The sequence below is a fragment of the Aplidium turbinatum genome, chromosome 7 (assembly GCF_918807975.1).
Source record: "Aplidium turbinatum chromosome 7, kaAplTurb1.1, whole genome shotgun sequence".
Lineage (NCBI taxonomy): Eukaryota > Metazoa > Chordata > Ascidiacea > Aplousobranchia > Polyclinidae > Aplidium > Aplidium turbinatum.
This window is the reverse complement of record NC_137478.1, coordinates 31,675,756-31,692,638: the sequence shown is the minus strand read 5'-3', so window position 1 is coordinate 31,692,638 and position 16,883 is coordinate 31,675,756. Positions and strand designations below refer to the sequence as shown.

Sequence of the window (16,883 nt, the reverse complement as noted above, 5' to 3'; positions counted from 1 at the left end):
CTTTTGGACTTCATATACTCGTACAGCTACGGTATCGTGCATTTAAATTCTTTTTTGTATTTTTTACGGTCTTTACAGTTAAGTTTTATAACTTAATTTTGTGTGTTTGTGTAACTTAATTTTTTAATTGTTAAATTTAGCCCTAACATTTAATATGTCTACACTCGGTGGCGACAGGGACTCGACCGCCGCAGACTCGACTGAGTTTAAGCCTGATGATGTTCTTTGCGGTCGGGCAGGCCAATTTGGGGAGGGACCCATTAACGATGAGGCTAAGTCAGTTCGAGAGGCCCGGCATCTTAGACGGGATATTTTGACTCAAATTGGGAAACTTTCTGTAGCCCTAGGTTCTTTGAGTGATAAGCAGGAACTGTTAATTTTTCGATCTAACTTATCTACTTTAGAAGAGGAATTACGGCATTTCCATGCTCTCTTGAGTAAAATTTTTAACTCTGCAATCTTAGCAGAACTTCATGATAGGGTAGATCCCGAATTTAACTCGTTAAAAAATAACTTCGAACAAAAAGAAAGTGAGTTCTCAGATAGGTTGGATGCTGACATACATCCTGAGGATAGCGCCTCAAATGTAAGCACTAGGATGTCTGAGAGCTCGTCACGGATAGTTGCACAAATTAACCTACAGCTAAGACGAGAGGAGCTACAGATACAAGCCGAGGCCGAAGCAAGAGCTGCTGAGGCCGCCGTGAGAGCTGAGGCCGAAGCGAGAGCTGCTGAGGCCGCCGCGAGAACTGAAGCCATACGAGTTGAGGCCGCCGCGAGAGCTGAGGCTGCCGCGAGAGCTCAGGCCGAAGCCAGAGCTGCTGAGTTCGCACTCAAAGACGCTCAGTTGAGGGCTGAACAACGTAAAGAGGTAGTTTTAGCTGAATATCGTTCTGAGTTGGGCTCCCGGCGTAGCTCTAGGAAGGGCTCTTCTAGGCATTCCAGAAGTGAACATCAATCGCAGTTTAATTTACCTAACCTTTTCCAGACGCCTGTTCAATCTGTAAGTGGACCAGTACAATCCACATCTTTTCAAGATGTTTCAGGAGGTCTCGGGGCCGCGGCTAAGGGTCTTCCGAAGGCTGTAGAGCCAAGGTCTGTGAATTATAACCGAACTCCTCCCCCAGAGCGTACAGGTCACGGGGCCGCCATTAGCAGTAATGCTTGGCCCCCTTTAAAGTTTTCTGCGCCGCTAGTTGCTGATCGCCCAGCTACACGTAATTTGGGTGGTTGTGAGAGGCGTATCGTGTCTCCTGATTTTAACGTGTTTGAGGATCGTGATCGGGCTGTGCATGTGACTGAGCCCACTCAGCCCCTTAAGGGATATAGCTTGTCTTCTCCCGCTAAATCGAGTTCTCAACAACAGGATTGCTTTTTTGAATACCAAAATAGTAGGACGTTCTTCGATAAGGCGGCCTTGATTGGTTACGATGGTAATAATATGCCATTTGTCTTCTTTAAAAATCGTGTTATGGCCTTGATGGCAGCTTCGCCCTTTAAGGGAACTCGTTTGACTTTGTTGCAAGCAGCTTGTGTTAGAACAGCTGCACAGACGATTGCTAATTTGGTTTCCGACACTCCTGGCTTGTCAGAGGAAAACAGGATAGAAATGTCATTAGCTCGCTTGTCTCAACGTTTTGGAGTTCGTGGAGGTCTTTTCGCAGAACCGGAAATTAGAAAGTATCGCTATGGTAGCAAATTGACTTCGACCTCTTCCAGTGATCTGAAAGAGTTTAAAGATGAATTATCGCAGTGTTTGCTTTACGCGCAAGCTTATGGTCAGCGTGACAAATTGGAAGGACGTTTTGTTTTGGATTTGGCTAAGCGACTCCCGTTTGACGCTAAGCAGCGTTATCTTGACTTTTTAGGTGATCAGTATGGTGGCACTGATGAGCCTACTTTTCAGAGTTTGTTTGAATTTGTAGTACGGGAGGAAACGCGTAAGTCGACTGATTTTAGCATTATGCTAATGGGCGATTCTGGTGAGTCGCAGCAATTTAAAAAGTTTGGCAAAGGAAAATTGCCTTCATGTCCGGTTAGGCAGACGTCCGTAAAACCCCATGATGATGTGATGTCAGGGAGTTCGCAGTACTCGACTGTTGTTGGCGCACCGCGCGGTGGTGAAGCCAGACGTAAAAACCTACCGGCATGCATTTGTTGTTCGTCACGTGGTCAAGTTGAATATCATTTTTTGTCTAATTGTAAAGAATTTTTGCGCTTGACACCTAAAGATCGGAGAGATGTCATTGTGAAAGCTGGCAAATGCTTGAATTGTTTGCGCCAGCATATGGTTAGGGATTGCGTTCATGTAAATAACTGTCGTAAGTGTGGGCCTAACAACGATAGGAAACACTATTTTCTTCTGCATGATTTTTATGTGACGTCACGTGATTCTCTGGATTCGATTGGGAAAGATGATGCTCGTGCCAGAGTTCCTGTGCGTAATGTTAAGATTGGAAATGTTAAAGCAGCCTTTAACCGCGTTACTGCTGCTCGTGTTTTGAATCCAATGACTGGCAAATCGAAGTTGGTGTATTGTCAGCATGATCCTGGTTCGCAGTTGACCTTCGCAGTTCGAGTGACTTGGTGTGCGAACTTGGTCTTAAACCGTATGATAAAGCGTCGTGTAAAATAGATACTCTGGCTGGTCAGAAACCTACTTGTGCTGACCTTGTTAAACTCAACATCCAGTCGTTAGAGACTGATGAACTGTTTTGTGATATAACCTCGGTGGTTAACCCAGCTTGGGCTGACGATGTTAAAACTTTACCTCATAAACAAGATTTAAGTGGTTTCCGTCATTTTCATGACGTGAATATGTTTCATTTGAATGATTGTAGTACTGTAGATGTACTGATTGGCAATGACAACGCTTATTTGATGTGGACAAAAGAAGAACGTGTTGGTGAAAATCGTAGTGAACCGCATGCTTTACTCACTCCTCTCGGTTGGTTGGCTTGTGGTGGTAAGTCACCCTTAGTTGAAAGTGTTGCTAAAGTGTGCAGAGTGCAGACGTCTTCAGAGTCGGATGTCATCTCTAGCTTTCAGCGTAAAATTGAGTCTCGTGATATGGAAATAGCAGACCTGAATAAAGTCATTCAGGATTTGACTTTGCAAAATGAAAAATGTGATTTGTCTCGCAATGATAATTTGGCTAGAGAACGTGTCGAACCGAATATTGAGTTGAAAGATGGTCGATTTGAGATACCTGTTCCGTTGAAGGAAGATATTGATCTACCTAACAATTTTGTGTTGGCGTTAGATAGAGCTGCTGCTTTAAGAAAGAAAGCTTTAAAACAACCTGAACTTTGTGATTTCCTTACTGACACCATGAAAGATCTTAAATCTAATGGCTATATTGAGCGTGCTGGTGAAGCAGGAAATGTCAAGGGATTTGAATGGTATTTACCATACTTTGTGACGTCACAATTAAAAAAGCGCATTGTTTACGATGGAAAATCTGAATTTCGAGGAACTTGTGTTAATGATTTAATGTCTTCTTGTCTTGACTTGTCTGACTTGTTAAACCCTCTGGCAGATGTCTTGGCTAGATTTCGGCTTGAAAGATTTGGTTTCGTGGCCGATATGACCAAATACTTCTTTCACATTTTGGACTCTTCAATTCGTAAGCCCAATTTTATTGAACTGCTTACGTACACAGGCAGTGCCGTTCGGATCGTGAACGAACGCCCTTTGGTACCTTTGAGTGACGACCCTAGGGATTTTACTGTCATCACCCCTGCCTCACTTTTGACCCCATACTTAGACCCATACTGTGCTGTTGGGCAACCACATGATCGTGACCAATTAAGAAGAGATTATCGGTTCAATTTGTCACTTTCTCAGTAGTTTTGGAGTAAATGGATCGATTTTTACTTGCCAGGGCTTCAGGGCCGGAAAAAATGGCTAAAAATGGCCGAGAATTTGGAGCCTGGTCAACTTGTAGTGGTAGGTTCTCTCCAAGATATTGGTAAACGTGGGAAGTATCAACTTGGGAGGGTGCATGAGGTAGTTCCACAAATTAGGAAAGGGAAGCCTGTGGTTCGTAGAGCCAAAGTTGCCGTCTGCAACTACGATGAGAGTACGGGGAAAGTGAAAGTAGACTACGTTTTGAGGGATATTTCGTGCCTCGCCCCCGTAAAGAACACCTAAGTGTTATGGTTTGAGCCTGGTTTTGTCTGCGGTGGTCGACCTTTGTCTGAGCCCGAAACAGTCGGTTATTAGCGCAACCATTGTATATAGCGTCATTTTAGCGTGTACCTATGGTACCAATTTCATGTATCGTCGTGTATTATTTCGTATTGCTGTTCATTCTTTGCATGCCCTTTGTATTTGCGTATTAACTTAAACGTGAGTGATTCAAACAATTTGCGTATGTATCGTGTGTTTTATTCATTGGCTCAAAATTGTCGTTAATTCTTTTTTAGTTATGCCATGTCAGACTGTCATAACTAGGGGCCGCTATGTTCCCGACAATTTTCACCTATTCAAACGTCATATAAAAACAGTTCAAGTCTACTGAATATTACGTCATGGAAGTTGCTAGAAAATGTGCCAAAATTCCACCATCGCTAATAAGACTTGTGTCAGGCCTGTTTGAACCTGTTTGGACCTGTTTGGGCCTGTTTCGATTTGAAACCTGTTTAAACATGAATACATTGGATTACATCAGCTTTAAACACCTGTTGAATGACTTCATAATTGTCTTTCATTATTGCGTCATAGTACTGCATACGTGAATTTGAGATATTGATATCTATTCTGGTCATTCGTAAAATGATTGCTTGAAAGTTGGCCGCTCATTTAACTGTTGGCTTAGTGCTTGCTAGCTGGACAAAAGTTCCGTCTTTTATCCAAGTAATTTGTATTGTAGTGACAGTTTTTAGAGGTGTCGTTGCATCTCGATTTCGATAGCCGCGTGGGCTAGTTTTACTGGAATACACTTTTGAATAGACGTTTCGAAAGTGTGTTTATTTTTCGGTCAGTACATACCTACAGACGAACGGATTTGGGAATTTTATGTTACAATTTTCCCACGAAGAGATTATGGTTTACCGCTGTGACCAATTATTTCAGTTCGTTATTTCAGGTTTAGTTGTTTTTAGAACATGATCTCAGACCAAACCTGTCTATAGCCTCATTAAACAACGCCAAGGTAGGCTATGGTTTGGTTTTGAATGTTTATCCTCGGACTGACAAAGCCTTGATAGTTATTCCTGGTAGTTTCGCATACTTGTAGAGGCTATATACAAGTGCTAGAAACGATATGTTATATACCACCTATCCTGTCGAAATCAAAAAACCGATAGCCAACTATAAAAAAGTGTATAGAACTAGGCCTACCACCAGTGACCTACTGTAAATACAGTAATATAATTGAAATATGCTAAGTGAGCAGTAACGAATGTTGGACAGCAGTGAAGTAGCTAGAAAGAAAATGTTAGGGGGCGCAAAAGCAGCAACTGTTAGGAATCCAACATTTTCATATTTGAAAATATAGCTTTTGAATGCAATTATGCAACCAAACAATTGTAAAACGTTTTTTTTTTAATAAAATGTTATCAAAACTTTGTAAGTTAATAGAATTAAAACGTTCGTTTTGGGGGTAGGGGCGATTGCTGACTGACTAAAAATGTCTGGTCACGGGCCTGGGATTATAGACCCAAGCGCTCTGACCATCTCGCTAGGTCGTTCCCTCCCTCCTAATGGTGGGCATTGTCGATACACAGCGACATATTTTGGTTGCGACTCAGTGTTCTAAAATATTTCTTCGACATTTCTGGCGTAGCCTATTTGTTGATAAGCTACTCTTCCTGTTTTTGGTTTGAAGACACAAGTAGGCCTACAGCCGCTTCCGTTTGAGCACTGTCCCAATCACTGTTCTTGGGATACGGTACTAGCATTTTGTAACTTAGTGAATATCGATATCTGATATTCACTACATGATATCATTTGCTCGATGTGGCACTTCTCTATTTATCAAAGTTTTCCCTTCCTGATGCGTCTTGTGATGTCTGCATCTACCAGTTGTTCTGGAGATGCCAGGAACAGTTTTATCTTGTTTTTTACCCGACTTTCATCCGGTTAGGCTAATTCTAAAAAGTAAATTAACACCAAGAGCACTTTTTTGGAGATATAGGTTGTGTAATGAGTAGATCAAGTTCTAAAGTCTATTCTAAATAACAAAACGAGCCTCAGAGGCCCTTGATCATAATTTGAGGCGTGCTCTGATTTTAGACGTACTAAATTTTGTTGGGGCTTGTTAAGTCTCAAAATCTGGCTTGCAGAAGGAACTATTTGAGGCATTTCTGGAACAACAGCTCTAAAAAACAAAAAAAATTGTATATTTTTTCCCCACCGGGCCTCCTAGGCAGGCGCGGATTTATGGGGGGGGCCAGGGGCCCGGGCCCCCCCGAAATTTTATGAAAAATTGTATGTTTCCGCATCAAATGGTTTGATATGCTTCTAAACAGCTGATATTAGTCCCTCGGCATCACAATTGATGAAAATGGTTGTTTTAATGTCTATTTTCTAGCATATCGTAAGCTTATATGTCGTAGTATCATTGTTCATATCTGTTTAGCCTTTTCTTTCTTTTTAATTGATTTTCAAATTTTCTGGCCCCCCCCGAAAAAAACTCTTAGATTCGCGCCTGCTCCTAGGCCCTATATTTACTAGTCTATTTAAGGATTAAAGTAGCGACAGCTAGTTGTTTCCAAATGTAGCGGATAAGCGCCACATTTGCTTCAGTCGTACTTCCGCTTCTAGTAACAAAAATGAATCGTTTTTAGACATTTTTTTATGAATATCTTGACTTTAAAAGATGCATAAGAATAAAATTTCAACTTCAACCCATTTTCCATAAAGACGTTGAAATAACAGTGTAAACGAATGTCGTATGGAAACGTGATGCCATTCGTTTTATGGTCATTTTAATTTCACAAGGTACTTGAATGAAGCTTTCCTGTGTCAGCTGAAAACAAAGTAGCTGGAGCACACACTACTTTTGATCCGAGAAGCGGTAGCGCGTTACATTTCATCGACCTAGTGATAACATGTGGTAGGCTATCGATCCTGAAGTGTAAGCTAGCTGGTAGAGTAAAATCTTGTCCAACGTCTCGGCCGTATTTTTATCTAATTCTATGTCTCGGCCTTGACTCAGGGTAAAAAATGAGTCTCACCTCGGTCCCCACCAGTTATGTCACTCTACAACACTGGTGAACATCGTATTCCTTCTTGCGTCAACCAATCAAGGTGGGTAGGTTAATAATATCATCACCTGGTTAATAGGCAGAGGTCGGCAGTAGCACGCTACTTGTGTCAAAGCGTTTGTCAAAGTCATTTGTTTTATAGAAATGTTGACTTCAACCATCTGATAAGCCAAGTTGTGCTGCACCGCCTCAAAAACACATCATTTCAACCGAAAAAGCTTCTACAAAGTTTTAAAGAGAAACAGTACCATGAGACATAAGCAGGAACTTTATTAAATAAATCTGATACAAAAATAAAGGGAATGTCACAAAGCTACGGAAACTGGGGCTGAACTTTTAACTGCGAAACAACTTCCCAAAATTTTTGAACAATACAAAACAACGTAGTCAACATACCTTTCCCGCGTGACGTTGATTCAACGGATAGTAACGCTCAACTAACATAAGTGAGATAAAAATGTTACAAAACGTTCAAAGGAAATGTTTCTTATAAAATATTTTTGAAACGTTTCCCTTTAATCATCCTCCTCCTCTTCTTCCTCCATTTCCTCCATCTCTTCTGCGGCTGCCATCGCTTCCTCCTGCGCAGCTTTGAGAGCAGCTTCTTCTTCGACACTGGGATCTTCTGCTTCAGTTATTTCAGCCCCACTTGGGTATTCCTTCTGCATGGGGGGAGGAGGCACAGGGCTGTAGTTCTGGGAACTGTACTTCTGTCCGTATCCGATGTAAATGTTTTCAAACCGCCTGCAATGACACGGTTTGATTTCATTATTATGTTGACAATACACGCAGATCTTCAACTAACAAACATGTAGAGCTGTAGATGGGTGGTTCTCAGGGTATTGTCCAAGGGCAACACAAATACTTCAGAAGAAGTAAAATTCCATACCGAAAACAAGTCATTGGGTTCGATGAGTTTTTTTATATCGCTTAAAGGCAAAATTACATGTTTTTCTTGAAAAGATTATTGCTCAAACAAATAGAAAACCAGGCTCAAAGTTAGTAGATATGGGTTCGACAACCGTTAGTGGAAAAACGCTTCATTAAAGCGGCAACTCCAGTTTGTCCCTGTCCGTTGTGTTTGCACTTATATCCGCGATTAGAAGCTGGCTATATAAAATTATAAATACAACGAATTGAAAATACTCAATGCCTAAAATTAATATCAAGCATCAACGCGATTGAAACCTTTCAAAAAGAAAATAAATGAAAACTTCTGCGAGTTTGTAAAATAGCACAGAGAGGTCTTTCTACTCAGGTTGAATGAAAATATTCGTTCAGTCAATCAACATCAGGACTCACTTTCCGTCTGAGAAAGCAGCCGCCCCGGGCCACAGGTTTGACTTGAGGATGGCGACAGCGTACTGGGGCACCAGGTTCGATGTCAGTCGGCACGTCCAGGGAGCGGTGTTTTCTATTTCTGCGTCCTCACTAAGGGGGGTAAGAAGGGGAGGCCCAACTTCCGGTTCCGGTTCATCCGGCTCTTCCCTTTCCTCTTCCTCCTCTTCATCTTCGAAGTCGTCCTGGAAACAAACAAAACGCGTTCAGGTCATGCTCCGAAAGTTTATTACTTCAAGGATGACAAACAGCTGCAGTGATCTGGGGATGACCACAATGAAAGCATCTCAACGATGAAGTGATTAGATCTCACCTCGTTCTTCTGGACGGTGTTGTACCACACGCATCTTCCCTGTGGGAGCACATGCTGCACATGGTGGACCCAGTTAGACAACGATGGATCAGTGAGTTCACGGAGAGGAATCCCTTCAAAATCTGGGTTTTCGGTGAAGTCAGTTCGCCCTTCCCCTTCTTCTTCTTCCTCTTCTTCTTCGTCAAACTGGTAGAACCCGAGAGGACTCACCTAAACCAAAATATGCATCATGGAACATTAAAAGTTTCAGCAACTGCTTATTAACATGCAAAGTTGGAATGTCAAAATTTCAATCGCTGCTCACCTGAGTCGCAGCGCTGATCCTCGCGATCTGTGATCTCAGGTAGTTTGACTCGTTTCCAGGGAAAGGGGGATAGCTTATCACCGGCTCCTCCAGCTTGCCAGTAAAGAACTTTCTGACCTTCCTGGAGGCACAGATTTGAGCTGGAGTAATTGGGGGCAACTTGACCCATGCTTTTCCTGAAGAAACCAACAAATGATGAAGATTAAGTTAAAAGCGACATGACATTGCATTTAAAATCTGCTACATTTATAGTCAACTTAATACGTGGGAGTGAAAATATTCTACTTCTATATTTTTTGTGCGGACAGTTTTAACATGAAGCGATAGATAGTTGATTGATTCATTGTGTAATAAGAAGAGAAACACCATGACTTAGAGTTTCGTGGTTGAAAAAAATCATTGGCCCACACATATGATTGCCTGGTGTGCCCCTCACCTGGCTCGTTGCAGACAAAGTAGACGAACTTGTTTGTTCCTGCTCGATTTTCTTCCTTTGGAATTACTGGAGGAGGCTTGAAGTCCGGCTTTGGAGTATCATCTTCTTCCGCCCCTTCTCCTTCCTCGTCTTCTTCCTCTTTTTCGTCTTCCTTATCTTCCTCCTGTTACATCAACAATAATGTCTTGTAGCATCATGAAATGCACAAGTCATACAATATGATGTCACAAATTAAGAGGATTATAATAATTTACCTTCTCTTCCTCTTCTTCCTCATCTTCTTCTCCTTCTCTGTACTGAACTTCCGCCACCAAGTAGTTCGCTTCCGTGCCCAGAATCTTGCCTAAGAAAAAACGAAAACAACAATTTCAGAATGTGGAAAAAACAACACCTTTATAAGGAAGGTAAGTGGTGATTTTGTCGTGGAGCACAATGGAAATGATTTTGTTTAAATTACAAGCAGCATTGATTCCCTGAAACAATGTCATGCGAAGATTTACAATCTCAGCATTTCTCAACATCTGAAATAAATTATCTGAAACTAAACCAACTTCTCAACACTGGGCCATGAGCTAATGACGTAACAGTGGAATAGTTGCCTAAGTTTGAGTATGATCGGTCGTAACCTTCGAAAAGAGCAGCTTTTAAAATCCTGAACTTGGCCCATCAACAAGAAACAGAATCATGAATCAAGAAATCTTGGCTGGTTGAATAAAAGCTCACCCCAAAACCGAACAGTTTGAAGAGGATACGTGTCCACCAGCTGCTTCAGAGCAAGGAAGACTCTGTAACTTTCTTCCCTTCCCAATCCAACTCCTCCTTGCTCAAAGAAGAAGGAGAGGTCCATGACATTTGGAAGAGGAGTCTCAATCTCTTCTTCTGCATCCTAAAGATGATGCAAAAGTTCTCAATGCATGACAATAAAACAAACTGAGCAACTTTCTTTTACACAGGAAGAGAATTAATCAAATTAAAAATCTTTTAAAATTGTTATTTGAAGTAGGACAAGTCACTAATCTAATTACTAAGATGCTCATCTTTCTATGATATGCCAGATCTAGGAACGATTGGTTTTCAGTAGGCATATTGTAAAACACTGAATGAGTGAAAGCTGACTTAGTAACCTCGTAAAGTCCTTCGCATTCTTCCACTCTCATTTCACTATGTAATGTACCAATGTATTGCCATGACATATTGAGAAAAAAATAAACCAGCGAATTTGATTTTTTTGATTTCATTGCAAGTTCAAAAACAATCTGGCTGTCAGCACAAGGCTGAGCACTCACTAGTACATGATAGCCATTTAGACCATCCAATCAACTATATGTTTCTCGAGAGCCGATAGTAGCTAGATGTTAAATAGGTATTAGGTTACATAACGTATTAATAGCGACTTCGTCTTCACCGCTTCAGGTACAACCACAGTGAACTCGCAGCATTAATTTAAAACAGTAAAACAGGTCGATTGTATCTACATTTGTGAAGTCAATGTTCAACAATCATGTGAAACTCAATCTATTGCATCAATAAATGTACATAATCCCCGGTTATGAAGCCCACCTCGGGACTGGACGATTTTGGGCTTAATAAGCAGATGGGCTTATTAAGCAGAGATATTTTCTATTTACAGAAATAAATGGGAGTAACTTCAAATTGAAACAAATTGGGCTTAATAAGCAGAGACTACTGTATATGTATTGTATATTCTGCAAATAACATAGGCTACACCTTTGAGCAATATGATATAGCCCAGGCCTCGAAATTCACGGCGGACACGGCGGTCATGTCCGCCGTCACAGCATGTGATGTCCGCGGGAAGTACCATCTAGATCAGGGGTCACCAACTGGCGGCCCGCGGGCCGCATGCGGCCCGCCACGCAGTATCGCTGCGGCCCGCGGAAGGTATCAGCGTACAAGTATAACCAAAAATACTTTTCTTGAGAAGTTTAAGAGCACGAAGGCAAAAAATACTTTCCGGGAAGCATATTTTCGTTTTGCATACGATTCCACCGACCGACCAATCAGATTATAGTTCTCGGTGGGGTTTGCTTAAAGTTATTCCAATGCGATGTCCAGCCACACTGATCCAGCGGTTGATTAAAACGTCTGTTTTCGAATTTGTCTGTGAGCATAGGGTTGCTTATTTTAAGTTTGCAAATGTCATGTAAACACTAGTGTGCGTTTCACCGTTATTGTGTTTCACGAGCAGTGTTCTCTTTATGCAAGTTTTTGTTGGCAAAATAGGTCGGTGTGCCAACTCAATTTATAATAAATTGGCAAAATATTATAATTATATAAATTTAAAGACTTTTTCTGATTGTATTATGAAAATATTTAGCTTAGTAGGCCTACTGCAAAATGTTTTTTTTTTTAAAGAAATATGGAACGCTTCACGATTTTGCGTGTCATCCTTTCGCAGGGGCCGTGCTAATTTTCTCTGTATCGTTCCAATTTTAGTATATGTTCTGCCGAAGCAAGTCCTGCAAAATGTTGTTAATCAACAATTCTTGCCATGCTGATAAGCACTGCAAGTGACAGTTGTCTAATAATCAAAGAAAGACGGTTTTGTAGACTCTCACAAAAAGGATGAAAAACCAACTCATTGCTTTTTTAGAGGGAAGACTGTTCATGAATTACGATAGAATTACGATTTTTCGGTGATTTCCACAAGCGTTTGTTTCATGGTGCCTGGTTTCTTTTTCCCTGTTATTGGAGCCTATTTTTCGCTGATATGTTTGCTGGTCACTATTGTATGCAGCCTGATGAAACCGCGGCTCGTCTCTCTATAAGTGCGCAAAACAAGTGGCCTCGTTTATTAGGCATCGTTAAAAAGTCAAAAGTGTTGTAAAAGGAGCTTGGCCTGCCAGTAGCGTCGTTCGATTAATTTTGTTCCTGCGGTATTCTAACATATTAAATATGAACAACATGTAACGCTGAATACTGGGTACGAAATGCGTTCTTTTCTAGCATAAGAGTCAACCTACCTAACATTTTATTAGTGCGGCCCGCCACAGCTCTCCTTAGTGCCAAAGTGGCCCGCACGCAAAAAAGGTTGGTGACCCCTGATCTAGATCGGTCATATTTGTCCGCCGAGAAATAGCGGTAGAAATCGTCATTGCATAGCACGAACAATTGTTGCGAATATATAATTTCACGCGCATTCTAGCGCGCATACTAGAAAATGTTAATACTGTATCCCTTAGCTTCCATTCAAGCAGGAAAACTTGATTTTTACGTTGCTTCAACGATTGGTGACATTGAATCAGCGTAACAAAGGTGAATTATTTGCTAAGAACCGATGGGAGTACCGGTACTTTTACACTAATCACGCGCAACTTAGTTCAAGTCTTACGTCACAATGTCTGGCTTTGATCTCCGAGTAATATTGATAAGGCAAGGTTGGTTACAAAAGTAGATTATACGAGTAGGCTATTACAGCAAGATGCAGCAAAATTTGTTTAGTTTTGGTATTACAGTAAGAAAGAAAAGGCCCAGAGAAAATTCACTTTCGCTCACATGACTCGCAAAAATAAACCTAAAGAAAAAAGCCTAGTGAAACTTTGCACAACAGAAAATAGTAGCGTTAGTGTAAAAGTTTTTCAACTCGTGTCCAGAGCATTGTGACGTAAGAAGCCACACGACCTCGTTCGGTGGAAGTTAATTAGTTATGCGGCTTATTAAGCAGCTACGCGGCGCTTTGACTCTTCAAGCGCACGTCGTTGGTCTGATGAAAGCCTTTCAGAGTGACTTCGCTGAAATTTTAAAAAGACTTCTCAACCGTAGCTATAGTTCTCAAATGGCGAAGAATTATCAAGATAAAGTGATTAAGTGTGACGATCGACGCTAAAACTGGTGTGTCTGCTGTGAGACTTAATTTGTCCGCCGAGATAGCTGCTCAGACCGGACACGTTTGTCCGCCGTCAACAAAAACGAATTTCGAGGCCTGATAGCCTATACAACAATAGAACACATAAATCTTTTCAGTATCAAATTTCACTCAGTATAAGCCTAAAAGTGCCTATATCAACACCAAAATGTCACTACAAAACTTTTCTGACCATTTCAGCATCACCATCTCCTTGTTTCTCAAAGAGAGGCTTCTGGATTTCGGCGAGATTGAATTCTGTGCTCGGTTCAAACTCATCACGGATAGTGTCGTGAGTTGATACAAACTTTTCACGCTTTACTGATTTGCTAATATCTTCGAATACGTCGACAAGATTCTCAGGACGCTCATTTAAAGCTTTTGTTAAAACTCTGGACAAATGGTCGTATCTGAAAAAGCATTAAAATTATATTTTCACCAGTAGAAAGACAGCAGGATGCATATTAAACAGTATATTCATAAATAGGACATACCGTACACTGTGTGGCATTTAAAATATTTAATTAAGTGGGCAGTTAACAGAAGTGGCCAAACAAACGTTAGCCCCTACGTTCAGATTCTTGTAAGAACCAAGATGTGTACTTGTGTAGCCAACTCTGGTATTGACCATGGCACATCTTCTTCATCGTGTGTCACACGGCCGTTGCCCAGAGCATCACGCAGGCTCTTGCTCTTATCGTTGAACTCGGCCAAATCCTGTGCAGAGCACCTTGCTTTTAGGTCAGGGCATTCAAGTAGATGTTGCATCGTTTGCTCCTGTCTGCATTTGCAACTTGTGCTCCCCATGGAATACCCCCAGTGTCTCATCAAGGTTTTACACCTGCCAATACCAGTTCTTAAGCGGTTGAGGCATCGCCAATACTTCCACGGTTCACGTTTTACGGGAGGAAGGCTGTCCATGGGTGTGAGCTCCATATTGGCCAATGTTGGTCCGGCTGCCATGAGTCCCTCCTGCCATAGTTGAACCCGCACATTGGCGGCAACATTGTCTTGACCTAATGCAACAACTGAAGCAAGGAAACTTTTTCTTGACTTCAGACGCCTGTGTGCTGGAGTTTGGCCATACATCGGGTGTCTCAAATCTATGTCCTGACAAGATCTTTCGTTTCTGCTGGTCACGCTTCTTCTGATGTTTGGGGGAGCAATTCTGGACAGAATGTGCAGCGATGTGATGTTGGTTGGTTTGAGACAAACTGTAATCAGACGGCAGCTTTGGTTCAATATGGGGTCAATTTTCTTGGCATGTGCTGAGCGTTCCCACACTGGGCAAGCATATTCTGCAACCGAATAGCATAAGGCTAAAACAGTTGACCGTATTGTGTCAGGGAGGGCACCCCAATCAAAGTTTCCGAGTTTCTGTAAAATATTATTTCTAGAAGCCACCTCAGCTCTTACTTTTTCGATATGGGATTTGTATGTGAGGGACCTATCTAATTTGACACCGAGGTATGTGGGATTGATACAGTGTGCCAGTTTGGTTCCATTCCAGGAAATGTTAGTTGGCGTGATGCATCCCGGGATCTAAGGTGGAATGCGCAGACTTGGGTTTTATTGGGGTTGGCACGCAGGTGGTTGTCCGTGTTGTATGTTGTCAGCCCATCCAGAGCATCGCTGAGTAGCCTACTCTCTCTGTGGAAGTGAAGTGTTTGTGTTGTGTTGTTATACACAAATCGTCAGCGTATATATATGAAGCTTCTTGTACCAGGATGGATTGGTTGGTCGTTTGTATAAATGTTGTACAAGATGGGGGCTAAAACACTCCTTTGTGGTAGACCATTTTTCTGCTGTCTCCATCTGCTATTTTTGCCACAAAAATAAACATAGAAACGGCAATTGCTAAGCAAAGATTGTATCAGCTTAGTGAATCGAAAGTTCTCGGTGATATTGAGGATCTTTGATATAAGGAGGCGATGGTTGACAGTGTCATACGCTGCAGATAGATCTACAAAGACAGCTCTAGTAACGGAACCCTCTTCAAACCTATTTGCCACCATGGCACATGAAGCACTGTTTGTAAAACATAAAATTAAGTAATTGATATAGAACTGAAAAGTAACACCATAATATGTCAACTGAATAGTCAAGTGGTCATCATAAGGCTCAGAAGGACATCAGTTCAGCACTTATCAAGAGCTGGTGATTGTGTTTTCGCAAAACAATAACATGCTTGAAAATTAGCTTTATTCCCCTCTTGTCAACTTATTTTAAATATTTACATTGCCACCATAAGACATAAATCTAAAAATGACAAAACATTCACAGTTTATAACAAAGCATCTGTAGCAAAGTTTTCAGTTGTTTGTTCTAAATTAATAATCTGATAAATCATGTACCGTAGTGTTAGTTAGCTTTCTATGTCTGGAACCCAGGAGCCTACTAAGCACATAAAGATGCGTATGTAAGAGTAGGCCTATGTTCAAAGAAGGTATGCTATTTAATTAATGTAAAGTGCAGTCCTTCCACTTTAGCAGACAGAAGCCACAGCTGGTTCTCATCGTCATCACTGACCAGTTCAACTCCCAGCTAACTCAAAACAGAAAGTTACCATAAAGTTCTTACAGTGCATTTAATGTCAGCTGGAACACAAATTCCATCATTCTGCCTCTGTCTTTGTAAAGAATCTTTATCAACCTAGTCAACATTTATCAACCATATCAACCTTTATCAACCATATCAACATAGTCAAAAATAATAAAAAGTAAGTTGGACATACAAATTTGTGTTTGATTTTGTGCTTGTTTGTAGAAAATACGCTTTAGCATTTTGTATTTCCAGCTCTCTTTGATTGTTGGGAAACTCTTGGGATGTTCCGACATCTGGGGATCTCCCAGTCCCATCAATTAAAGTTTGCGAAGACATTGTGAAGTCAATAGCTTCAGCTTTATAGTTTTAACCCTACAAACAAAATTCAAAACATTAAATATTACAAAATTATGTTGTGTTTACATATGCAGCAAGCTGTGTAGCGTACAAGTATAATAGCCTACCACAGATGTGTCAAGTTAAAGGTTCAAATGATTAATAAAGCCGTTTTAGAAACTTAATCCAGGCCGTTCCACATGCTTGTAGAAACATTTAACCACTGGCACAAGCTGGGTCACAGTGATTGACCAACCAAAAAAACAATCATTGACAAAGTGAAGTTTCAGATTTTTTTCTTTGATCATTGAATAGACAGCGAGATACTTTTATTAATGACATCATCAAGTTTCATTAAATTCATCTCATCTCATAACCATAACGTAACTCAGCGAAACACAAACACACCTTTCTCTAGCCTACAATTTATCGACCTGCAGTTGTGCGCAGTCAGTTACCAACTAGGCAGCCAGTTATCAACTTCTGAATCATTCAAACAAACACCTTTTTTCTTTGTTGTTATGACAACACATGAA

General features: G+C 41.1%; 1 protein-coding gene and 1 non-coding gene across 2 annotated transcripts; both read right to left on the bottom strand.

Moving 5' to 3' along the window:
- Nucleotides 1-7,463: 7,463 nt before the first annotated feature.
- Nucleotides 7,464-16,814, bottom strand: LOC145774603 (radial spoke head protein 4 homolog A-like). The gene is made up of 10 exons (XM_082585876.1): nt 16,756-16,814; nt 16,202-16,383; nt 13,661-13,877; nt 10,326-10,488; nt 9,857-9,945; nt 9,603-9,765; nt 9,167-9,342; nt 8,863-9,072; nt 8,514-8,734; nt 7,464-7,955 (listed from the first exon to the last, which is right to left on the bottom strand). Exons 2-10 carry the CDS (start codon nt 16,345-16,347, stop codon nt 7,727-7,729), a joined length of 1,614 nt encoding a protein of 537 aa, XP_082442002.1. The 5' UTR covers nt 16,348-16,383; nt 16,756-16,814; the 3' UTR covers nt 7,464-7,726.
- Nucleotides 11,977-12,081, bottom strand: LOC145774940 (U6 spliceosomal RNA). Its single transcript, XR_014290111.1, has one exon. It is a non-coding gene; the product is annotated as a U6 spliceosomal RNA (small nuclear RNA).
- Nucleotides 16,815-16,883: the final 69 nt, after the last annotated feature.